A 17,969-nucleotide genomic window follows, 5' to 3' on the forward strand; every position below is an offset into this window, starting at 1 on the left:
ATATTACCATTTCCGAAATTAGTAATTGCCTGTGGAAATGTATGCTATCTGTATTGGTGGTTAAAAAATGTTATTTAATCCATCGTGTATGTCTTAATGTATTGTAACCATTCTCAAAACCCATGTTTTCTCTTGCATTTCAGCACAAGCCACAGGGAACACAGGTTGTCAACACTTGTGTTGTGTTTCAGAGCGTGGCGCTTGGGATGTGTAGTAATCCCATTTCCCCCAATTAAACTATACAGCATGTCTTCATACTTTATTATCTGTGCATGTTTTTCATCATAGCAATCAGCTGGAGATGCATTGCATTGACTAATACACTGTGAAATGTTCAGTGTATATGTGTGGTTTCCTAACTGTTTTTTATTTCAATAAAACACTGTTTATCAAAGTTCTGTTTCTGCTTCGTAGATGACGTTTTCAAGTGCTAATGTGTGGCGGGTCTAACAATGTTTTCAAACATTTGTTAAAAATACCTACATAGCCGTATAGAAAAATGCTTGCTATAAAACATCTTTGTTCATATATTTTTTATTAAGGTTGTGATAAGTGCAGGTATTACACAGACTTGGACAGAAAGGGACAACACACATAAGTATTAAATAACAACCATTGCACTGTGTCCGTATTACAAGCATCATGTTTATACTAATGCATTATACAGTCAAGGCAAACACTTTCAGGCAAGGCAAACACTTTACAAGTCTTTTTGGCACTGTTATCCATTTGGAAACATTACATTTTTGTAACAAGATGGGTATAGGTGTGGCGGTAACTGTGCCATGAGCACCTACATTGGTGGAAGGAGGCACCTTGGAGGAAGCAGGGATGGAAACTGCAACACCTGTTGACAGAAGCTCCACTAGCAGGAGCACTTTTACATAATTAGAAAGGTACCTTAAACGAACTCTAGCAAGATCAGGTATAAATTTGACCACATAAACTTGTGCAACCTGGCAATCACAATCCTCTAGTGCAAACACATTTACCTTAATGTAAATAATGAATTGAGAAATCTGGGGTTACCCATGGCACGTGTAAGGAAGTTGGAGGTGGAAGGAGGGACCTTGGAGGAAACAGGGGTGTTAACTCAGCAACACCCATTGAGACAAATTTACTCCGATAGCCGGAGCAATTAGCCCTCATTTATTAAATCCCCCCAAAACAAAATTCTATTTCCTTAAATGAAGAAAAGAACAGCTTCTAAAATGCTATTACTGCTATTCCCATACCCCCACAACACACTTCAGAATCTGTTAAACCTATCTGGGGAGTTATACAAATTGCGTCGCACACATCTGACCCCAGCGCGAGTGATGAAGCAGATCCTACGCCTTCTTCTTTAAATCTTTAACCTAGCATCTTAATTTTAAACATGCGCAGATGCTATGTTGCACAAGTTTATGTGGTCCAATTTTGACCTGAGGGCCTGGAGGGGAGGTTGGAAGTGTGCGCCTGCGCAGCTTGAGAAAGGGTCGGCATGGGGCATGAGCAGCAGCAGCCGCTGATCCTGCCTCCGCCTCCTCCTCCTCCTGAGCTTTTATCTGAACATCAAAAAAAATAAAATGGCATAACATATGTTTCCAAAACAGTGCAGAATTTATGAATACATTAATGGAAATTAACCATGCACCTCCTCCTCCTCAAAACAGTGCATCCAGTTTGCTGGCAATCCGATCCAGTTCGCTTGAAATTATCAGTGTTTGAGCACCCTCTGACACAATCTGGATGAGATCATCAGTCATCCTGTTTAGTGATGCTCTCCCGCGCTCAGCAATTTGGAAGAGCGTGCTAGACCCCATCCTCATCATCTCCACTACCCTATGAATGTCAACCTCTGTGTCCTAAATAGGTAGAGGAACATTCAGGGTGGAAAAGTTGTAAAGAGTGGACCAAATAATATAGCATTATCTTGCAAATCTGTCACTGTTACTGACAAGGATCAACATTTATGCCAGGGGAACTCTTACCACTTGAGATATTCTGTCCCTCTAATCGCTCCAGTATCGGGCCTGTGGTGGGTGGAGTGCCCTTGGAGGAACCTGGGGTGTTTAGGCGGAGGGGGCATAAGAATGGGATGGTAGCGTATAACAAACGAGTTACTTATCGAACGTGGGGTCAATGCATGTTCGTTGAACTGTTTACTCCAGGCCCAGTCCAAGGTCTCAATATCCCTAAGTCTTCCCTTTCGGGAAACAGAATTCTCTTGTTGAGAGAGAAGAGCTCCGCTAGCCTCTGCACTTCTCCCACACTGAAGTTCCGCTTTGAGGAATCAGGGGTGGTAACTCAGCAACACCCGTTGAAAGAAACAAACTCCGTTAACCGGAGAACTTTTCCCTCATTTGAAAGGTAATCCCGCCCTAAAAAAATTACTTTAATGAAGAAAAGACCAGCTTCTAAAATGCTATTACTGCTATTCATATAACCCCCATCACCCTTCACAATCTGTTAGGCCTATCTGGCAAGTTATCCAAATTGCATCGCCCAAAATTAATTTCTGAGCACGAACATGCAACACCCGCAACTGGGGAAAGTCACGGGAGAGGTTGTGGTATCTACCAGGGAAAGATAGCTGGTTGCTGACAAGAGTGAGTGGAGGGTCAAGTGTAAAGTGGTGGTGGGGGAGAATCCACAATTTGGCTGTCACTATCCTCTCCTGCCTAAATAATAGAGCATTATCTGGTAGATCTGTCACTGTTACAGACAAGGATCAATATTTATGCCAGGGGAACTCTTACCACTTGAGACATTCTGTCCCTCAAATCACTACATTATCGGGGCTGAGGTGGAAGGAGTGCCCTTGGAGGAACCAGGGGTGTTTAGGCGGACAGGGCGGAAGAATGGGATGGTAGCGTATAACAAATGAGTTACTTACTGAACATGGGGCCAATGCACGTTTACTCCAGGCCCAGTCCATGGTCTCAATCCCTAAGTCTTCCTTTGTGGGGAAACAGAATTCTCTCGTTGAGAAGAGCGCTAGCAGCAGCACTTCTCTTCGAGCACTGACCGACAGTATCGGTATTAGATCATCAGTCTGCCGGTTTATTGACCCAAACCCACAATTTTTAAGTTGGACAACGTGAATGACCCCCATCCTCATCAGCTCCAATGCACTCATAGTATCAACAGCTGTTGACGAAATGGGTGCAGGAACAGTTGTGGTGGCTGAAATAGGTCACTTCCTGAGCAGGATGCTTTGACGGGGATAGCATATCAGAAAAGAAACAACATGTGAGAAGAATGTTCCCCCCCCCTCAAAACATTAGGATACATGAACATTCAACACCGAGAAAACAACCTGGTTCAAGTTTCACATGAATAGTCTCTAAAATATGTCCGAATCTGAAAGCATATTTTTGTGTAACTAGAATACACATGGTATGAGTCACAGAACATCTGTGATTTTAATTATAACATGGCATGTTTAAACTTAATTACATGTAATGTCTACGTAAAAAGCAACATAAACCGTGAATAAATATTTAGTGGTTCAGACCCTTTAAAGGTAACACAAAGCGAAGACTTTTTCCAGAAAGGGGCCACCAACAGGAGGTGCAGTGACTTGCAGTGTAGTTAGTCATGGTCGAGCGGTGTAGTTATTAGTCGTGGTCGAGCAGTATCCAAGCAGTGTCGAAAGGGAGCCTGCTGAGAGAAGCGATGTCCAAGCTGCTTCGAAAGGGAGCCTGCTGAGAGAAGAGGACAAAGGTTAAGTAGTCAGTCTAGTAGGAGGGTAGGCCAGAGGGTGAGGCAGAGAGATAGGAGGCAAGAGGGAGACTTACCAGAGGACAGCGAAGACTCTTTCCAGAATGGGGCCACCAACAGGAGTGTTGTGACCTGCAGTGTAGTTAGTCGTGGTTGAGCGGTGTAGTTATTAGTCATGGTCGAGCGGTGTCCAAGCTGCTTTGAAAGGGAGCCTGCAGATAGAAGAGGACAGACAGGTTAATTAGTCAATTTAGCAAGAGGGTAGGCCGGAGGGCAAGACAGAGAGAAGCGGTGTCCAAGCTGCTTCGAAAGGGAGCCTGCTGAGAGAAGAGGACAAAGGTTAAGTAGTCAGTCTAGCAAAAGGGTAGGCCGGAGGGAGAGGCAGAGACATTTCAGGCAAGAGGGAGACTCACCGGAAGACAGCGAAGACTCTTTCGAGAATGGGGCCACCAACAGGAGGTGCAGTGACCTGCAGTGTAGTTAGTTGTGTTCGAGCGGTGTCCAAGCAGCTTCGAAAGGGAGCCTGCTGAGAGAAGCGGTGTCCAAGCTGCTTCGAAAGGGAGCCTGCTGAGAGAAGAGGACAAAGGTTAAGTAGTCAGTCTAGCAGGAGGGTAGGCCGGAGGGCGAGGCAGAGAGAAGCAGTGTCCAAGCTGCTTCGAAAGGGAGCCTGCTGAGAGAAGAGGTCAAATGTTAACTAGTCAGTTTAGCAAAAAGGTAGGCCGGAGGGAGAGGCAGAGACATTTCAGGCAAGAGGGAGACTCACCAGAAGACCGCAAAGACTCTTTCCAGACTGGGGTCACCAACAGGAGGTGCAGTGACCTGCAGTGTAGTAAGTTGTGGTCGAATCAACATTTTCCAACTTGTCAATCACTTCTTGTGAAAATTTAACATTCTAAGTCACCACTGACTTTAAAACCCCTCCATTCTAATATTATTTTGCCATAAATCTTTTAAGGTAACTTCCTGAGGTTCTACCTGGGAGTCTCTTGCAAATAAAGCCTCATCTTGAAAAGATAAGGCTTTAGGTATCACCCCATATACTAATGAGGACGATACCTGTTGCTCTGACACTCCCTCCGGTTGAAAACTGGAGCCAGACTTGGGCTCCAGAACAACAGGAATATTGGGTGGAGGTGGTTGGGTTCTTCCTGGAGGACTAAGAGACGCCCCTAAAGCGAATCCGCTCCCTGGCTGTGACCTAAGACACTGGTAGAAACCAGGTGTCTATCTATGGGGCCAGGTAATATAGGTGTAGATACTTTAGCTTTCCCTTTCCTTTTTCCCATAGTACATCAAAAATTTAATACATACAGTTTTCTTCCAGTGTCTCCAAGGGGCTCCCAAGGGGCAGGAAGAGCCCCTTAGGGCACGCTCCTTTGGCCACGCCTTGCGGCCACGCGCCACAGTCGCGGCGTCCCTTTCACTCGCGGGAAGATGACCCGCGTGACGTCAGGGCTTCTGTCTCTATGGATGCCCACAGAGATTCAGCTCCCAACACTCCGGCTCAAGTTGGTAAAGAGCGCTGCAGTTCTGGGCAGTAACAAGTCCCCACAAAGTAGCACCTCTATTTCCTGTGTCTCTCCGGGGTTCTGCAGTCGAAGATGACGATTCAATGGCATTCACCACTTTGGATCGGTCAGACAGAGCTAATTTCCTGGATAAAATCAAACAATCATTCTCCACTGTTACATGGGATGTCGATGTATCATATGGCCAGAGGAAGTCCAGTGAAATGAGTCCTTTAGGTGAGGTAAAAATACGGTCCGGTATGTCCCCCCCCTGGCAGGGGTCGACAATGGAAGACAAGCTGCCAATGATAGGCAAGGTTACCTCAACATCAGGAAAAGATTCTCCCACCAGAAAACCCAAAGGTTCTCCAGCGGAAAGAAAGACCTCCTTAGGTTGAGCATTGATAATCAACACATGGAAAGAAGAGGGCGGTACTTCAAGACAGGGTAAAGCACCTAGAGAAAGACCATGCTCGAGAAAAGAGGAATTCGGGTTGAAAAAGCCGATATCATCGAGCATGCATTGACCATGGGCCAAACGAAGAGGCAGAGCAAAATCCTGCACAAGACCAGGAATCTTGACGTCTTCAGCACAGACCACTTCACAAACTTGAGGAAGAGGTTGTCCAGCCTTCAGACCATCCATCAGGTCCACATCTTCTACCGGGGTGTCTTGCAATCTGCTCCAAAGCACACAGTTCACCAAATCAACGTAGACTCCTAGACGAACAAGACAATCGGATCCCAAACACAAGGATGTGTGTAGGCCTTTCACCACAGAAAAGGGATGAACGAAAGTCTTAGAACCCAGGGTCAGCGGAAGGCTACAAACCCCAACAAGAGGCTTGACCCCCTGACCTGGTATAGGTAGGTGAGTAGAGTGGCGCCTAACAAACGGAACGGGTGTGGTTCGTTGAAGTTGACAGTAAAAGGATTCACTGATCATGGAGATGTCACTCCGGAGTAGCAGTTGAGCTGGAACTGGGACAGAACCATGCAGGTGGATATCAACAAACAAGTCAGTATCATCCTGGTGAAGTACAGCCAGTAGACGAGGATGGAAAGTCAGAGAACTGGAAACAGATGAGGTGGGGTCTTGGACAGTCTCTTGAGGTGGGTCCGGTACGGGGAACGTAGACTTCAGAACAATCTCCAAATGGTCAGCCTGGAGAACAATGTCAGATATTTGTTCCTTGGGAACGCTGACAATCTCGCGGTCTGTGGGACCCCCCTCTGGAACATTGGCGTACTGTAGCTCCAAGATGTGTGGATCCGCTGAACGCAGGAAATTGATTCGAATTGAAGTATCGTTTCGCTCCACAGTACTGGCAACCTGGGGCAGGCGTGTAGTCAGTACCTTCCCAAAAGGAAGGGGACGTGTCACCTGGGCCCAGACCACTTCTTGGACATAATCCAAAATAGGCCTCAATCTCTTTAAAAGATCGTTTCCAATCAAAAACTCCTCTCCTGGACTAGTGGTAATAATCACTGGGTGTTTGACAGTCATTTTGCCTAACTGCAAGGTAAGCCAAGTTTGACCAACTGTCTCAATGTTCTGATGTCCATATGCAACCAAAGATAGATCACAGGGAATAATCGACAGTGGATTCTGGGTACCCAGGGTAGTCTGCAAACATTGGAATAGTCCCTGAGTGATCAAAGTCATGCCCACAGAGATTCAGCTCCCAATGCTCCGGCTCAAGTTGGTAAAGAGTGCTGCAGTCCTGGGCAGTAACAAGTCCCCCACAAGGTAGCACCTCTATTACCTGTGTCTCTCCGGGGTTCTGCAGTCGCGGCGTCCCTTTCACTCGCAGGAAGAGGCCCCGTGTGACGTCAGGGCGTCTGTCTCTATGGATTCCCGCAGAGATTCAGCTCCCAACACTCCGGCTCAAGTTGGTAAAGAGCGCTGCAGTCCTGGGCAGTAACAAGTCCCCACAAGTTAGCACCTCTATTTCCTGTGTCTCTCCGGGGTTCTGCAGTTGCGGCGTCCCTTTCACTCGCGGGAAGAGGACCCGCGTGATGTCAGGGCGTCTGTTTCTATGGATGTCCGCAGAGATTCAGCTCACAATGCTCCGGCTCAAGTTGGTAAAGAGCGCTGCAGTCCTGGGCAGTAACAAGTCCCCATAAGGTAGCACTTCTTATTTCCTGTGTCTCTCCAGGTGGTTTTTTTTTGTATTTTTTGTTTTTATGGGGGTGGAGGGGGTGGGAGTGTGGCGATTGTAGGAGAGTGGAGGTGAAGGTGTTTTTGTATTTTTTTATTTTTATGGGGGTGGAGGGGTGGGAATGTGGAGGTTGTAGGAAGGTGGAGGTTGGAAAAAGGGGGAAAGGGAGTAGTAGAGGATGGGGGTGTGGAGGAGGGATGGATAATTTGTTAGGGATGTGTGGGAAAGTTAGGGTTGGAGTGTGGATGGGGTGGGAGCAGCAAGGGATGCCAGGAGGGAGAATGGAAGGTGCAGCTCCCTCCGCAACAGCGGGAGACATTCAAGGGGTTGGAGGGGTCGGTGGGTCAGCATCCAGTTTGCTGGCAATCCACTCCAGTTCACTTGTCATCATTCTCAGGGTTCGAGCACCGTCTGACACAATCTGGATGAGATCGTCAGTCATCCTGTTTAGTGATGTTCTCCCACGCTCAGCAAGTTGGACCAGTGTGCCAAACCTCATCCTCATCTCCACCGCCCGACGAATGTCAACCGCTGTGGACGAAATGGGCGGAGGGACAGTCATGGTGGCGGAGTCCACAAAAGTGGTTGCTGCAATGGGGGAGGTGGAAGGAAACTGGATGGGGTCGGTGGAGCAGTCCACTGTTGTGGGTGCTGCTATGGGGGAGGGGAAAGTCACATGAGAGGTTGTGGTCTCAACCAGGGAAAGATGGCTGGTTGCTGACAAGAGGGAGTGGGAAGGTATGGGTGAGGTTGGTGCAGAATCATGGGGTGGGAATTGAAGGGGAGAGGGTGTAATGGAAAGTTGTGGTGGAGAAGACTCGACAATTTGGCAGTCACTATCCTCTCCTGAAAAATAATATAGCATTATTTGGCAGATATTTCTCTGTTACAGACAACAATCAACATTTAAGCCAGGGGAACACTTACCACTTGAGACATTCAGTTCCTCAAATCACTCCAGGATTGGGCCTGTGGTAGACATAGTGCCCTTGGAGAAACCAGGGGTGTTTAGTCAGAGGGGGCTGAAGAATGGGATGGGGAAGGAAGGTGCAGGGCAGGTGTGGGGACGCTTGTGCGAGATCCTAGAGGGAGGGATCCTAGATTTTGGGTTTGGGGGGGTGGCTGGGTTTTAGGACGATGTCTTGAAGGACTAGCCTGAGATGGTGGAGTATTTGGAAGGGGGGACTGAGGGCCTGTGGGGGAGTGTGGAAGGTTGCGCCTGCGCAGAATTAGGAAGGGTCTGCGTGGGGGAGTGTGGAAGGTTGCGCATGCGCAGAATTAGGAAGGGTCTGCGTGGGGCAGGAGCAGCAGCCGTTGCACCCTCCTCCTCCTCTAACTGGTCCTCCTCAGAGCTTTCATCTGAACAGAGAAAAAAATAACATGGCATAACATGTTTCCCAAACAGTGCTTAATTAATCTATAATAATAAAACCCTAAGCACGCATGCACACTCTTACCAGCGTGTTCCCTGATCTGTAGGTCCATGGCCAGCAAGACTGTGCATGCGCGCTTACAAAGTTCCCTCTGTCGCAGACCCCATACTCCACGGCGCTTACAAAGTTCCCTCTGTCGTAGATCCCCGAAGTTTACGACATCCAGGAAAAATGGCACTACCAGCCGAAGTTTATTTTTAAGTTTAAAGGTGCAGCAGCGGCTCCTCTCACGAGAAGGCTTTCGACGCAGGCACCTTAAAACTTAAAAATAAACTTCAACAGGTAGTGCCGTTATTTCTGCTTTTCCCACTCTTTCAGTGAATTCTCTTCACCGTTCAGACTCCGGAAGAGCTCCTCCGAGGCAATTAGCCATCTATCAGGGATGTCCACAGAGAGATAAACGGAGCAAGCCTGATTAAACATTTGCCAAATTAGCTCCACTCCAGCACCAGCGGAAGGTGAGTTTTTCATAATTGTGTGACCACGGGAAGGGAAGGGACTAGATAGCAGGCCAGAACGCGGGAAGGGAAAGGGGGTAGGGGAAAGGATGTGCTGTGGCTGCTGCACAGGGAAGTGGGGGGGGGGAATGCTGCTGCTGCATAGGGGACAGGGAGAGAGACAGACAGACAGCGGGAGGAACGGCGAAAGAAAGAAAGAAACATAGAAATAGACGGCAGATAAGGGCCACGGCCCATCTACTCTGCCCACCGCAATGACCCTTCCCCACCTAACTCAGTGAATAGATCCCACGTGTCTATCCCATTTGGCCTTAAAATCAGGCACGCTGCTGGCCTCAGTGACCTGAAGTGGAAGATTATTCCAGCGGTCAACCACTCTTTCAGTGAAAAAGAATTTCCTGGTGTCACTGTGCAGTTTCCCTCCCCTGATTTTCCACGGGTGCCCTATGGTTGCCGTGGGACCCTTGAGAAGGAAGATATCTTCTTCCACTTCGATGCGACCCGTGAGATGCTTGAACGTCTCGATCATGTCTCCCCTCTCTCTGCGTTCCTCGAGTGAGTAGAGCTGTAACTTATCCAGCCTTTCCTCGTACGGGAGATCCTTGAGACCCGCAATCATCCGGGTGGCCATTCTCTGGACCGACTCTAGTCTCAGCACATCTTTTCGGTAATGCGGCCTCCAAAATTGCACACAGTACTCCAGGTGTGGTCTCATCATGGATCTATACAATGGCATAATGACTTCAGGCTTACGGCTGACGAAACTCCTGCGTATGCAACCTATGATTTGTCTTGCTTTGGAGGAAGCTTGCTCCACTTGATTGGCAGCCTTCATGTCCTCACTGACGATCACCCAGGTCACGTTCTGCTTCAGTTCTTGTTAGGATCTCGCCATTTAGGGTGTAAGTATTGCATGGATTTTGGCTGCCCAGGTGCATGACTTTGCATTTTTTGGCATTGAAGCTGAGTTGCCAGGACCTAGACCAGCGCTCCAGTAGTAGTAGGTCGTGCATCATGTTGTCGGGCATTGAATTTTTGTCTGTTGTACTCTTGGCCACTACATTGCTTAGTTTGGCGTCATCCGCGAATAATGTTATTTTACCTCGGAGCCCTTCTGCCAAGTCTCTTATGTAGATGTTGAACAGGATCGGGCCCAGGACGGAGCCCTGTGGCACTCCACTGATCACCTCCGTCGTTTCGGAAGGGGTGCCATTCACCACTACCCTCTGAAGCCTACCCTCAAGCCAGTTCCCAATCCATTTCGTCAACGTGTCGCCCAATCCTATAGAACTCATCTTGCTCAGCAACCTGCGGTGTGGTACGCTATCGAATGCTTTGCTGAAGTCCAGGTATACGATGTCCAGGGACTCCCCAAGATAGCGGGAGGGAGGGAGAAAGAAAGGAAGAAAGACACAGGAGCAGGGAGAGAGACAGAAAGACAGATGGACAAAGGGGGCCAGGGAGAGAGAGACAGAAAGAAAGACAGACAGCGGGAGGGAGGGAGACAGAAAGAAAGACAGACAGTGGGAGGGAGAGAGGCAGAAAGACAGACAGCGGGAGGGTGATAGAAAGAAAGACAGACAGACATATATTCTAGCACCCATTAATGTAACGGGCTAAAAGACTAGTTAAAACATAAAAGCCTATTAACCATGCCCCCCTTGTCCTCAAAACTGCCTTCAGAATGATTTAATGATTTAAAAAACAGTGCAGTGCTGACAGAGACCAAGGCATAATAAAAAAAATGCCAACCATCACAGTCCCACATGGAACACACAAAAATAGACTATGCATAAACAAACGCCAAAAAAGCACACCAAAAAGGAATGACATTTTAAGAATTGTGACACAGGATAACAAGGACAAAAAAGCTCTTACTGCTATTCACAAAACCCCCGAACACATGCATACCTGGGAAGTTCTTCAGATTGCGTCTTTTGTGTGTTCCATGTGGATTCCAGCGTGGGTGATGAAGATGCAGGTTCTGCGCCGCCTTCTTTAGATCCTCAACCTAGCATTAAACGTACAGCTTTCAGAACATTATAATAAAAAACACGTGGAGAAGTTAAGGATAGAAAATGCAAAATAAATCATGCATCGCACTGTATATTTGCTGTAACCTAACCCAACAGTGCATTGTGCAAAAATTTTTTTGCTCATGAACAACAGTCATGAAACACCTGCAGCTATACAGCGTATAACCAACTAGTTACTTACCGAACACGGGGTCAAGGCACATTCGTTGAACAGTGCCTGGAGTTTACCCCAGGCCCAGTTCATGGTCTCGATGTCTCGATTTCTTCCCTTTCGGGGAAACAAGATTCAGAGAGAAGAGCTCCGCTAGCTGGAGCATTTCTCCCTTTGTGAAGTTGGGCTTGTGGCCCCTCGGTTGTTCAGACATCTTGCAGGGTGCGGTCGTGTCACATATGCGGAGCTTAAATACCCCACATATTGTGAAGGGCGGGAGAGTGACGTTTCCACGCTGAGCGCTGCAATAGTTTAGCTAAAGCAACGCTATGCGTGGAGGGAGGAGAGGATAGTTACTGGAAGAAAAACACCTGCTTCGCAGCCAGTTTAACGTATCATTAGTGTAAAGCTAAGGAAAATAAATGATCACTTTTGTACGGGATTTAAACCTGCTCTTTTACAGCGCATTTTTGGATAAATAATTAGTATATGTATAAGAGGAAAGAATCACGTATATTAGGCTAAGCCACTAACACCACCATAATAGAAGGTTCTAGTAAACATTAAGCAACAGGCAGGGGATAGTGTGGCGTTGTAGTCATAGCAACAACTTAAGGGTTCAAATGTCATGCTGCATCTCATTACTCCTGGAAAGTCCAGAATCCTGGACTGCCACAGCTTCATAACAGAAATTGTGAGCACAACATGACAAGCTATAGAACTTTTATTTATAACCAGAGCTGCTTATGGATGAAGGTTAAAATTTTTAAACACCTATTCAATAGTGGCAAATAGTAAATCTATGACCACACTAATAGTTATTGTGGTAGATCAGAAGTAGTGTTTATAATTTTAATAATATATTTAAGATTCCATACATGAGAGGGTCTAAACTCATTGATATGTGAAAAACATCAAACTGATGGAGGTCAATGTGATTACTCATGGGAGGTACTTGCATGCAGATGTCTCTCGAATACCCATTGTGGGTCTCCCTAAAAACCTGTTACCGTGGAGCGACAAGGAAATAGATTGTAATGTATCCAAAAAGATAAAAGGTATCCAAAGACCCCTTATACACTTCATATCATGTGTAACACACTAGTAGATGCCTATTAAAGTGACGCCCACCTCAGTTCAATTAAAAAATTTATTTCAATATTTAACATTATAGAAAATAAAAAGGACAATGATGAGCATCCAATGGCAGTCTGAAAAACAACATGCATAAGAACGTGCCTCTGCTGGGTCATACCTGAGGTCCATCATGCCCAGCAGTCTGCTCACGCGGCGGCCCATCAGGTCCAGGACCTGTATAGTAGCCCTCTATCTTTACCCTTCTATCCCCTTTTCCTTCAGAAAATTGTCCAATCCCTTCTTGAACTCCAATACCGTACCCTGTCCTATCATTCCCTCTGGAAACGCGTTCCAGGTGTCCACCACCCGTTGCCCTCTATCTATACCCTTCTATCCCCTTTTCCTTCAGAAAATTGTCCAATCCCTTCTTGAACTCCAGTACCATACCCTGTCCTATCACTCCCTATGGAAGCGCGTTCTAGGTGTCCACCACCTGTTGGGTGAAGAAGAACTTCCTAGCATTGGTTCTGAACCTGTCCCTTTTAATTTTTCCGAATGCTCTCTTGTGCATTGTACATGCAGATGTAGGGAACAGTGATTTGGCATACTGGTGACCATCTTCTTGTTACTGTGGACGTAGGGATAGGTGATGTTGCTGGATGTGGAACACTTTCCAATATCTTCACTGCAAGGATGATTTGCCTGCAAATGGTGCACAGAGAATAGAAGGGGTAAAATTAATAGTAGAACAGAAGGGGTTGTAAATATATATATATATCTTAATAGGAAAAATCTAACACAGTACATACCTCATAGCTCAACGGAAAAGTATTCCGTGATGAGCTGTCACCTGACACTCGTACCCCTTATGGCTTCCCTGATTGTGGGAGGTAGATCAATGTCAAAATCATTGTCCACATCCTCAGGCTCCGGAAGTTGGACATGATGGTTCAGTGCAAGGTTATGCAGCACATGCCTATGATTTTGGACACCCTATAGGGACTATACTGTAGAGCTCCTCCAGAGAGATGCAGTGCACGGAAACGACTCTTCAGTACCCCGAAAGACCGCTCAATGGTACACCGGGTCGAGATGTGTGCTTCGTTATAACATTTCTCTGCGTTGGAGTGTGGTGCTAGCAGTGGGACTGCAATCATATCCGCCATCTCCTATAAAAAGACTGGATGTTAATATACTTAATATTCAACCATTTTAGGGACATGAAATTATTTGATTACATACCAAGTAGCCATAATCGTCCAAAATGTCCATCTGCAAATTTCTGTCCGATGCTGGAATTTGCAAGTATGAAGGAATCATGGCAACTACCAGGGAACTTGGAAACAACATCAAGGATCCAGAAGTGGGCATCACATATGACTTGTACATTCATAGTGTCCCATCTTGTGGTTCTGATATATAATTTCCAGTCCATTAGAGGGAGAAATTAGTACAAGTGTACAGTAATAGGTGCACAAGACATTGGGCATTCCAGCAATAAGGCAAAAGTCTTGTTTCACACGCTGTTGTTCCTCCACAGTCTCTGGAAACCTGATATACTGTCCGGCACATTTTAGGATAGCTCGCAGAACCAGTCCCACAAATCTGGACACAGATGGCTGTCCCACACCACTCGTAGAGCCAATGACTCGCTGAAAAGATCCGGTGGCAAGAAAATGAAGAACGGCAAGCAGCCTCATGAGACCAGAAACAGCATGTGAACGAAAAGTTTGGGGATCCCGGAGAGCTGGGCATGATGGATCTCTAGTCTGACCCAGCAGAGGCACTGCTTATGTTCTTATGTTCTTATTTCACCATAAAGATGTAAAATCGAAGTCCTGCTAAGACGGTAAACGTCCATTAACATCTGGTCCAACATCCCATCCAGAACAATTCACTCACGAAACAAATGTAGGCAAGAAAGTGCTCGCCTTCTCATTACTCTAGCTCTAGCCTCATCTTCCTCAGCGTACTGTACTTGTACTGCAAAAGAAGCAGATAGTGTAGCTGACGAGCGCCGTACATTTCACTCAGGAAAAGTACTAAGTTGCTAGAAGGCACAACAGTTAACAGCTGTTGAATGCGCTGGGATCACACGCTGTTATATACAGCCTACAAATCCCAGAAGGCTGTGCGACTCTATCTGTCGTGAAGCACATAGCAACCACTAGCGACACCCTGACGTCACATGCACGTGACAATCCAGCTGGAAGCAAGGAGGGAGGGATTAGATGGCCATTTTGCACCATTGATTTATGTTAAAAGGCATAGAGCCGGCTTTCTCTACTATTCTTTCAATGTCACTGTCTTTCATGGAGTTCTGCAGCACAACTGTTATTGGTGCTCTAGGTACAGTGATTACTCTAATCTCCCTGTCACTATGGGTATTGCTCTGCTATAGCAGTGAAATTTCCTCCTCTGTGTTCATCTGATCTTCCTGCTGTATGTCTGTGTTCTGTTTTCCTTTTTTTATCCCTCCTACACAAACTTTTCATACTGACCAGCATTAACCTGTCCCTGTTGAGGCCTAATTTCACTTAAAATAATTCAATTGAGCCTTAGCCTCTTCTAATTATTTATTTACAGCTAAAAGGGAAATTGTAGCTTAAATAATTTGGGATCGTAGCGTGGATATTTTGATTTGAGCCTCATCTATGTCCTTAGACATATGATTGTGCTGATTGGCCTAGTCAGTTTTTTCTTTCCTTATGCTAAGGAGTTCCCTACATAAACCTTGAATAAAAACACTTTGTTTTCTTTCTGGACTCCTGAGAATGATTAACCTTTTTAGTTTATCGTACCATGAGCTTTTTGGAAAATCACCTACATATGGACCTCCCTTTCTCTCAAAATATTTCTATATAATTGTTGTGAGTTCTTTAAAATCAAAGGCATCAATATTTGAAGCTGCAGAAGTCTGCCTGGGTACTTAGGCCTTGCTCATATATTTATTGGCTTTATAAATGGCCCTATCTAAGTGTGTGGCCTTTGAGGTTGGAATGCTCCCACTTATGGAGGAGGGAGGCTTTAGTGATAGGTAGAAAAATGGAAATAAAAGCCTGTTAGGGAAGAGTTGCCAGCATAAAGACCACACTTACGCTCCCACTTTGAATACAAAGGTTACTTCCTAAAACAGGTAGAAGAGTAGCTGTAAAAAATATAAGAAAGTTGTTTTGTGGAGGGTTGCTTGACTTCAGCGGCTCGATTTGTTGTTGGGGTATTTGGGGTTTTTTTGCATTTATTCTACGCATGTGCCCATCACCAGCAATGGGCATATGAAAATATTGTGAATCTTCACTACTCTCCGCCAACCTCATTTACATAAGCGTTTCTAGGACAATGGTTCGCGGCCCATTGGGTTTTAACGCAAATTTTTGAGAATCTAGCTTTATGTATTTGTAAGAGTGGCCTAATTGTATTAATAACTATATTGATCTATCTATACGAGCAGCTCTGTTATTGTCCATGTCAAACTATCCAATGTAACACACCCAACCTCTTGTAATGTAATCCGACCTTGAACTGAATAGGTAAAGGCAGAATAGAAAACCTGATTAATATAACATTTGCTGCATGTTTCTGTTTTTGCAATGTAGTTGTATGTTTTATTGTGTATGTTTTCTTGTACGCCTTGCAGAACTATTGGATGTAGTGGGCTTTAAATTTTTAAAAGAAAATAATGACTGTTCACCAGTTTTGATATAAAATAATTTGAGGTCTCAGGAGGTAGAGCATCCAAAGGTATCCCTTTGCAGTTGGTAGGAAATTGGTTGGGGTTGAGTTCGTAATAAAGTATCCCCACTCAATATGGCTGCGCCAAATTAGTAACTCGCACGAATTTATACATTTTCAATTAAAATTACTTTTTAAAATGACAATTCATAATAACTGCAATTACATGCTTGAAGTTTACAAAATCTCGAATGGAGTACAACGAGTACAAGTGGAATGATTTTTCACTCTGTGAAAAATTAGAAAGACTAGGAGACACTCGATGAAGTTACAGGGAATTACTTTTAAAACCAATAGGAGGAAATATTTTTTCTTTCAGAGAATAGTTAAGCTCTGGAACGTGTTGCCAGAGATTGTGGTTAGAGCGGATACCGTAGCTAGTTTTAAGAAAGGTTTGGTTAATTTCCTAACGGAAAAGTCCATAGTCTGTTATTCAGAGACATAAAGGGAAGCAACTGCTTGCCCTGGATCGGTAGCATGGAACGTTGCTACTCCTTGGGTTTGGGCCAGGTACTAGTGACCTGGATTGGCAACCGTGAGAACGGGCTACTGGGCTGACCCATCGGTCTGACCCAGTAAGGCTATTCTTATGTTCTTATGTTATATGAGCAGGGTAGCCAGTTCCAGCCCAGTCTGAATTGGTCCTTCACCAGGGCAGAGACTGAAAGGAAAGAGAATTAAAAGCACAAAGTTAGAAAAAGTAGAGTTATTAGTACAGATGTGGAATGTCTTAATTGAGTGACTGTTTAACTTAGTACCACATCCAAAACAGTTGGATTCTCTAGCCTTCTCTTCAGAACAGCTCCAATATGAAAAGCAGATTTTAAGATATACTGTAGAAATCACTGACAATCCTATAACAGCAAATCTGCGTAAAGCAGGCAAAGCTTTTGATAAGGAAAATCTCACACAGTATAAAACCCACAATACATAGGTATTACTGGAACTTTTCAAAAGTGTGTCATCCAGTCTAAACCGCAATTTTAAGGAGTACACAAGGTCCTTTAATTCCTATCTCACTTTTAATCAAATTTGCACAATGCCTTTTAAGTGTACAATACCATCTCTCACCATATAATCATACATAGTGCACCGTGTATATGAGAAAATTTAAATTTGACTTACCTATTGTAGCCTGAAAGTCTCCGGGAGGGACCCAGACAGAGTCCCCCAAATATAACTTATACACTGGGAGGTTTGCTGCAGACGAGCTCCCAGAATGTACGATTGAGCCCCCAAACTGTACCAGTTCCCGTTTTCAATACCCTCAGGAGGTTGTTCAGTAGGAAGTGAAATTTATGACGATGACAGACAACATTGGTTGCATTAAGAATACCGTATTTTCACGCATATAACGCGCGCGTTATACGCGTTTTTACCTACCGCGCATACCCCTCGCGCGTTATATGCGTGAGCGCGGTATACGAAAGTTTTAAAACATAGTTCCCACCCCGCCCGACGCCCGATTCACCCCCCCCAGCAGGACCACTCGCACCCCCACCCCGAACGACCACTCGCACGCGCTCCCACCCGCACCCACGATCGGAGCAAGAGGGAGCCCAAGCCCTCTTGCCCGGCCGACTCCCCGACGTCCGATACACCCCCCCCCCCCCGGCAGGACCACTCGCACCCCCACCCCGAAGGACCGCCGACTTCCCGACAATATCGGGCCAGAAGGGAGCCCAAACCCTCCTGGCCACGGCGACC

General features: G+C 45.8%; 1 protein-coding gene across 3 annotated transcripts; it reads right to left on the reverse strand.

The window, feature by feature from the left end:
* Positions 1-550: 550 nt before the first annotated feature.
* LOC117363428 lies at positions 551-12,781 on the reverse strand. Of its 3 annotated transcripts, XR_004540053.1 has the most exons (5): positions 11,178-12,781; positions 8,303-8,734; positions 4,119-4,272; positions 3,783-3,917; positions 551-3,686 (listed from the first exon to the last, which is right to left on the reverse strand). XR_004540053.1 is itself a non-coding variant. In XM_033951110.1 (3 exons), the coding sequence occupies exon 1, from the start codon at positions 6,877-6,879 to the stop codon at positions 5,170-5,172; it is 1,710 nt and encodes a 569-aa protein (XP_033807001.1). In that variant the 5' UTR covers positions 6,880-8,267; the 3' UTR covers positions 551-3,686; positions 3,783-3,917; positions 4,119-5,169. The 3 variants fall into 3 exon arrangements, 2 of the variants coding, with proteins under 2 accessions (XP_033807001.1, XP_033807003.1); XM_033951110.1 differs by lacking the exons at positions 8,303-8,734; positions 11,178-12,781 and having other exon boundaries at positions 4,119-8,267; XM_033951112.1 differs by lacking the exons at positions 8,303-8,734; positions 11,178-12,781 and having other exon boundaries at positions 551-3,689; positions 4,119-8,267.
* Positions 12,782-17,969: the final 5,188 nt, after the last annotated feature.

Source organism: Geotrypetes seraphini, chromosome 7 (genome assembly GCF_902459505.1).
Source record: "Geotrypetes seraphini chromosome 7, aGeoSer1.1, whole genome shotgun sequence".
In the NCBI taxonomy this organism is placed as follows: domain Eukaryota; kingdom Metazoa; phylum Chordata; class Amphibia; order Gymnophiona; family Dermophiidae; genus Geotrypetes; species Geotrypetes seraphini.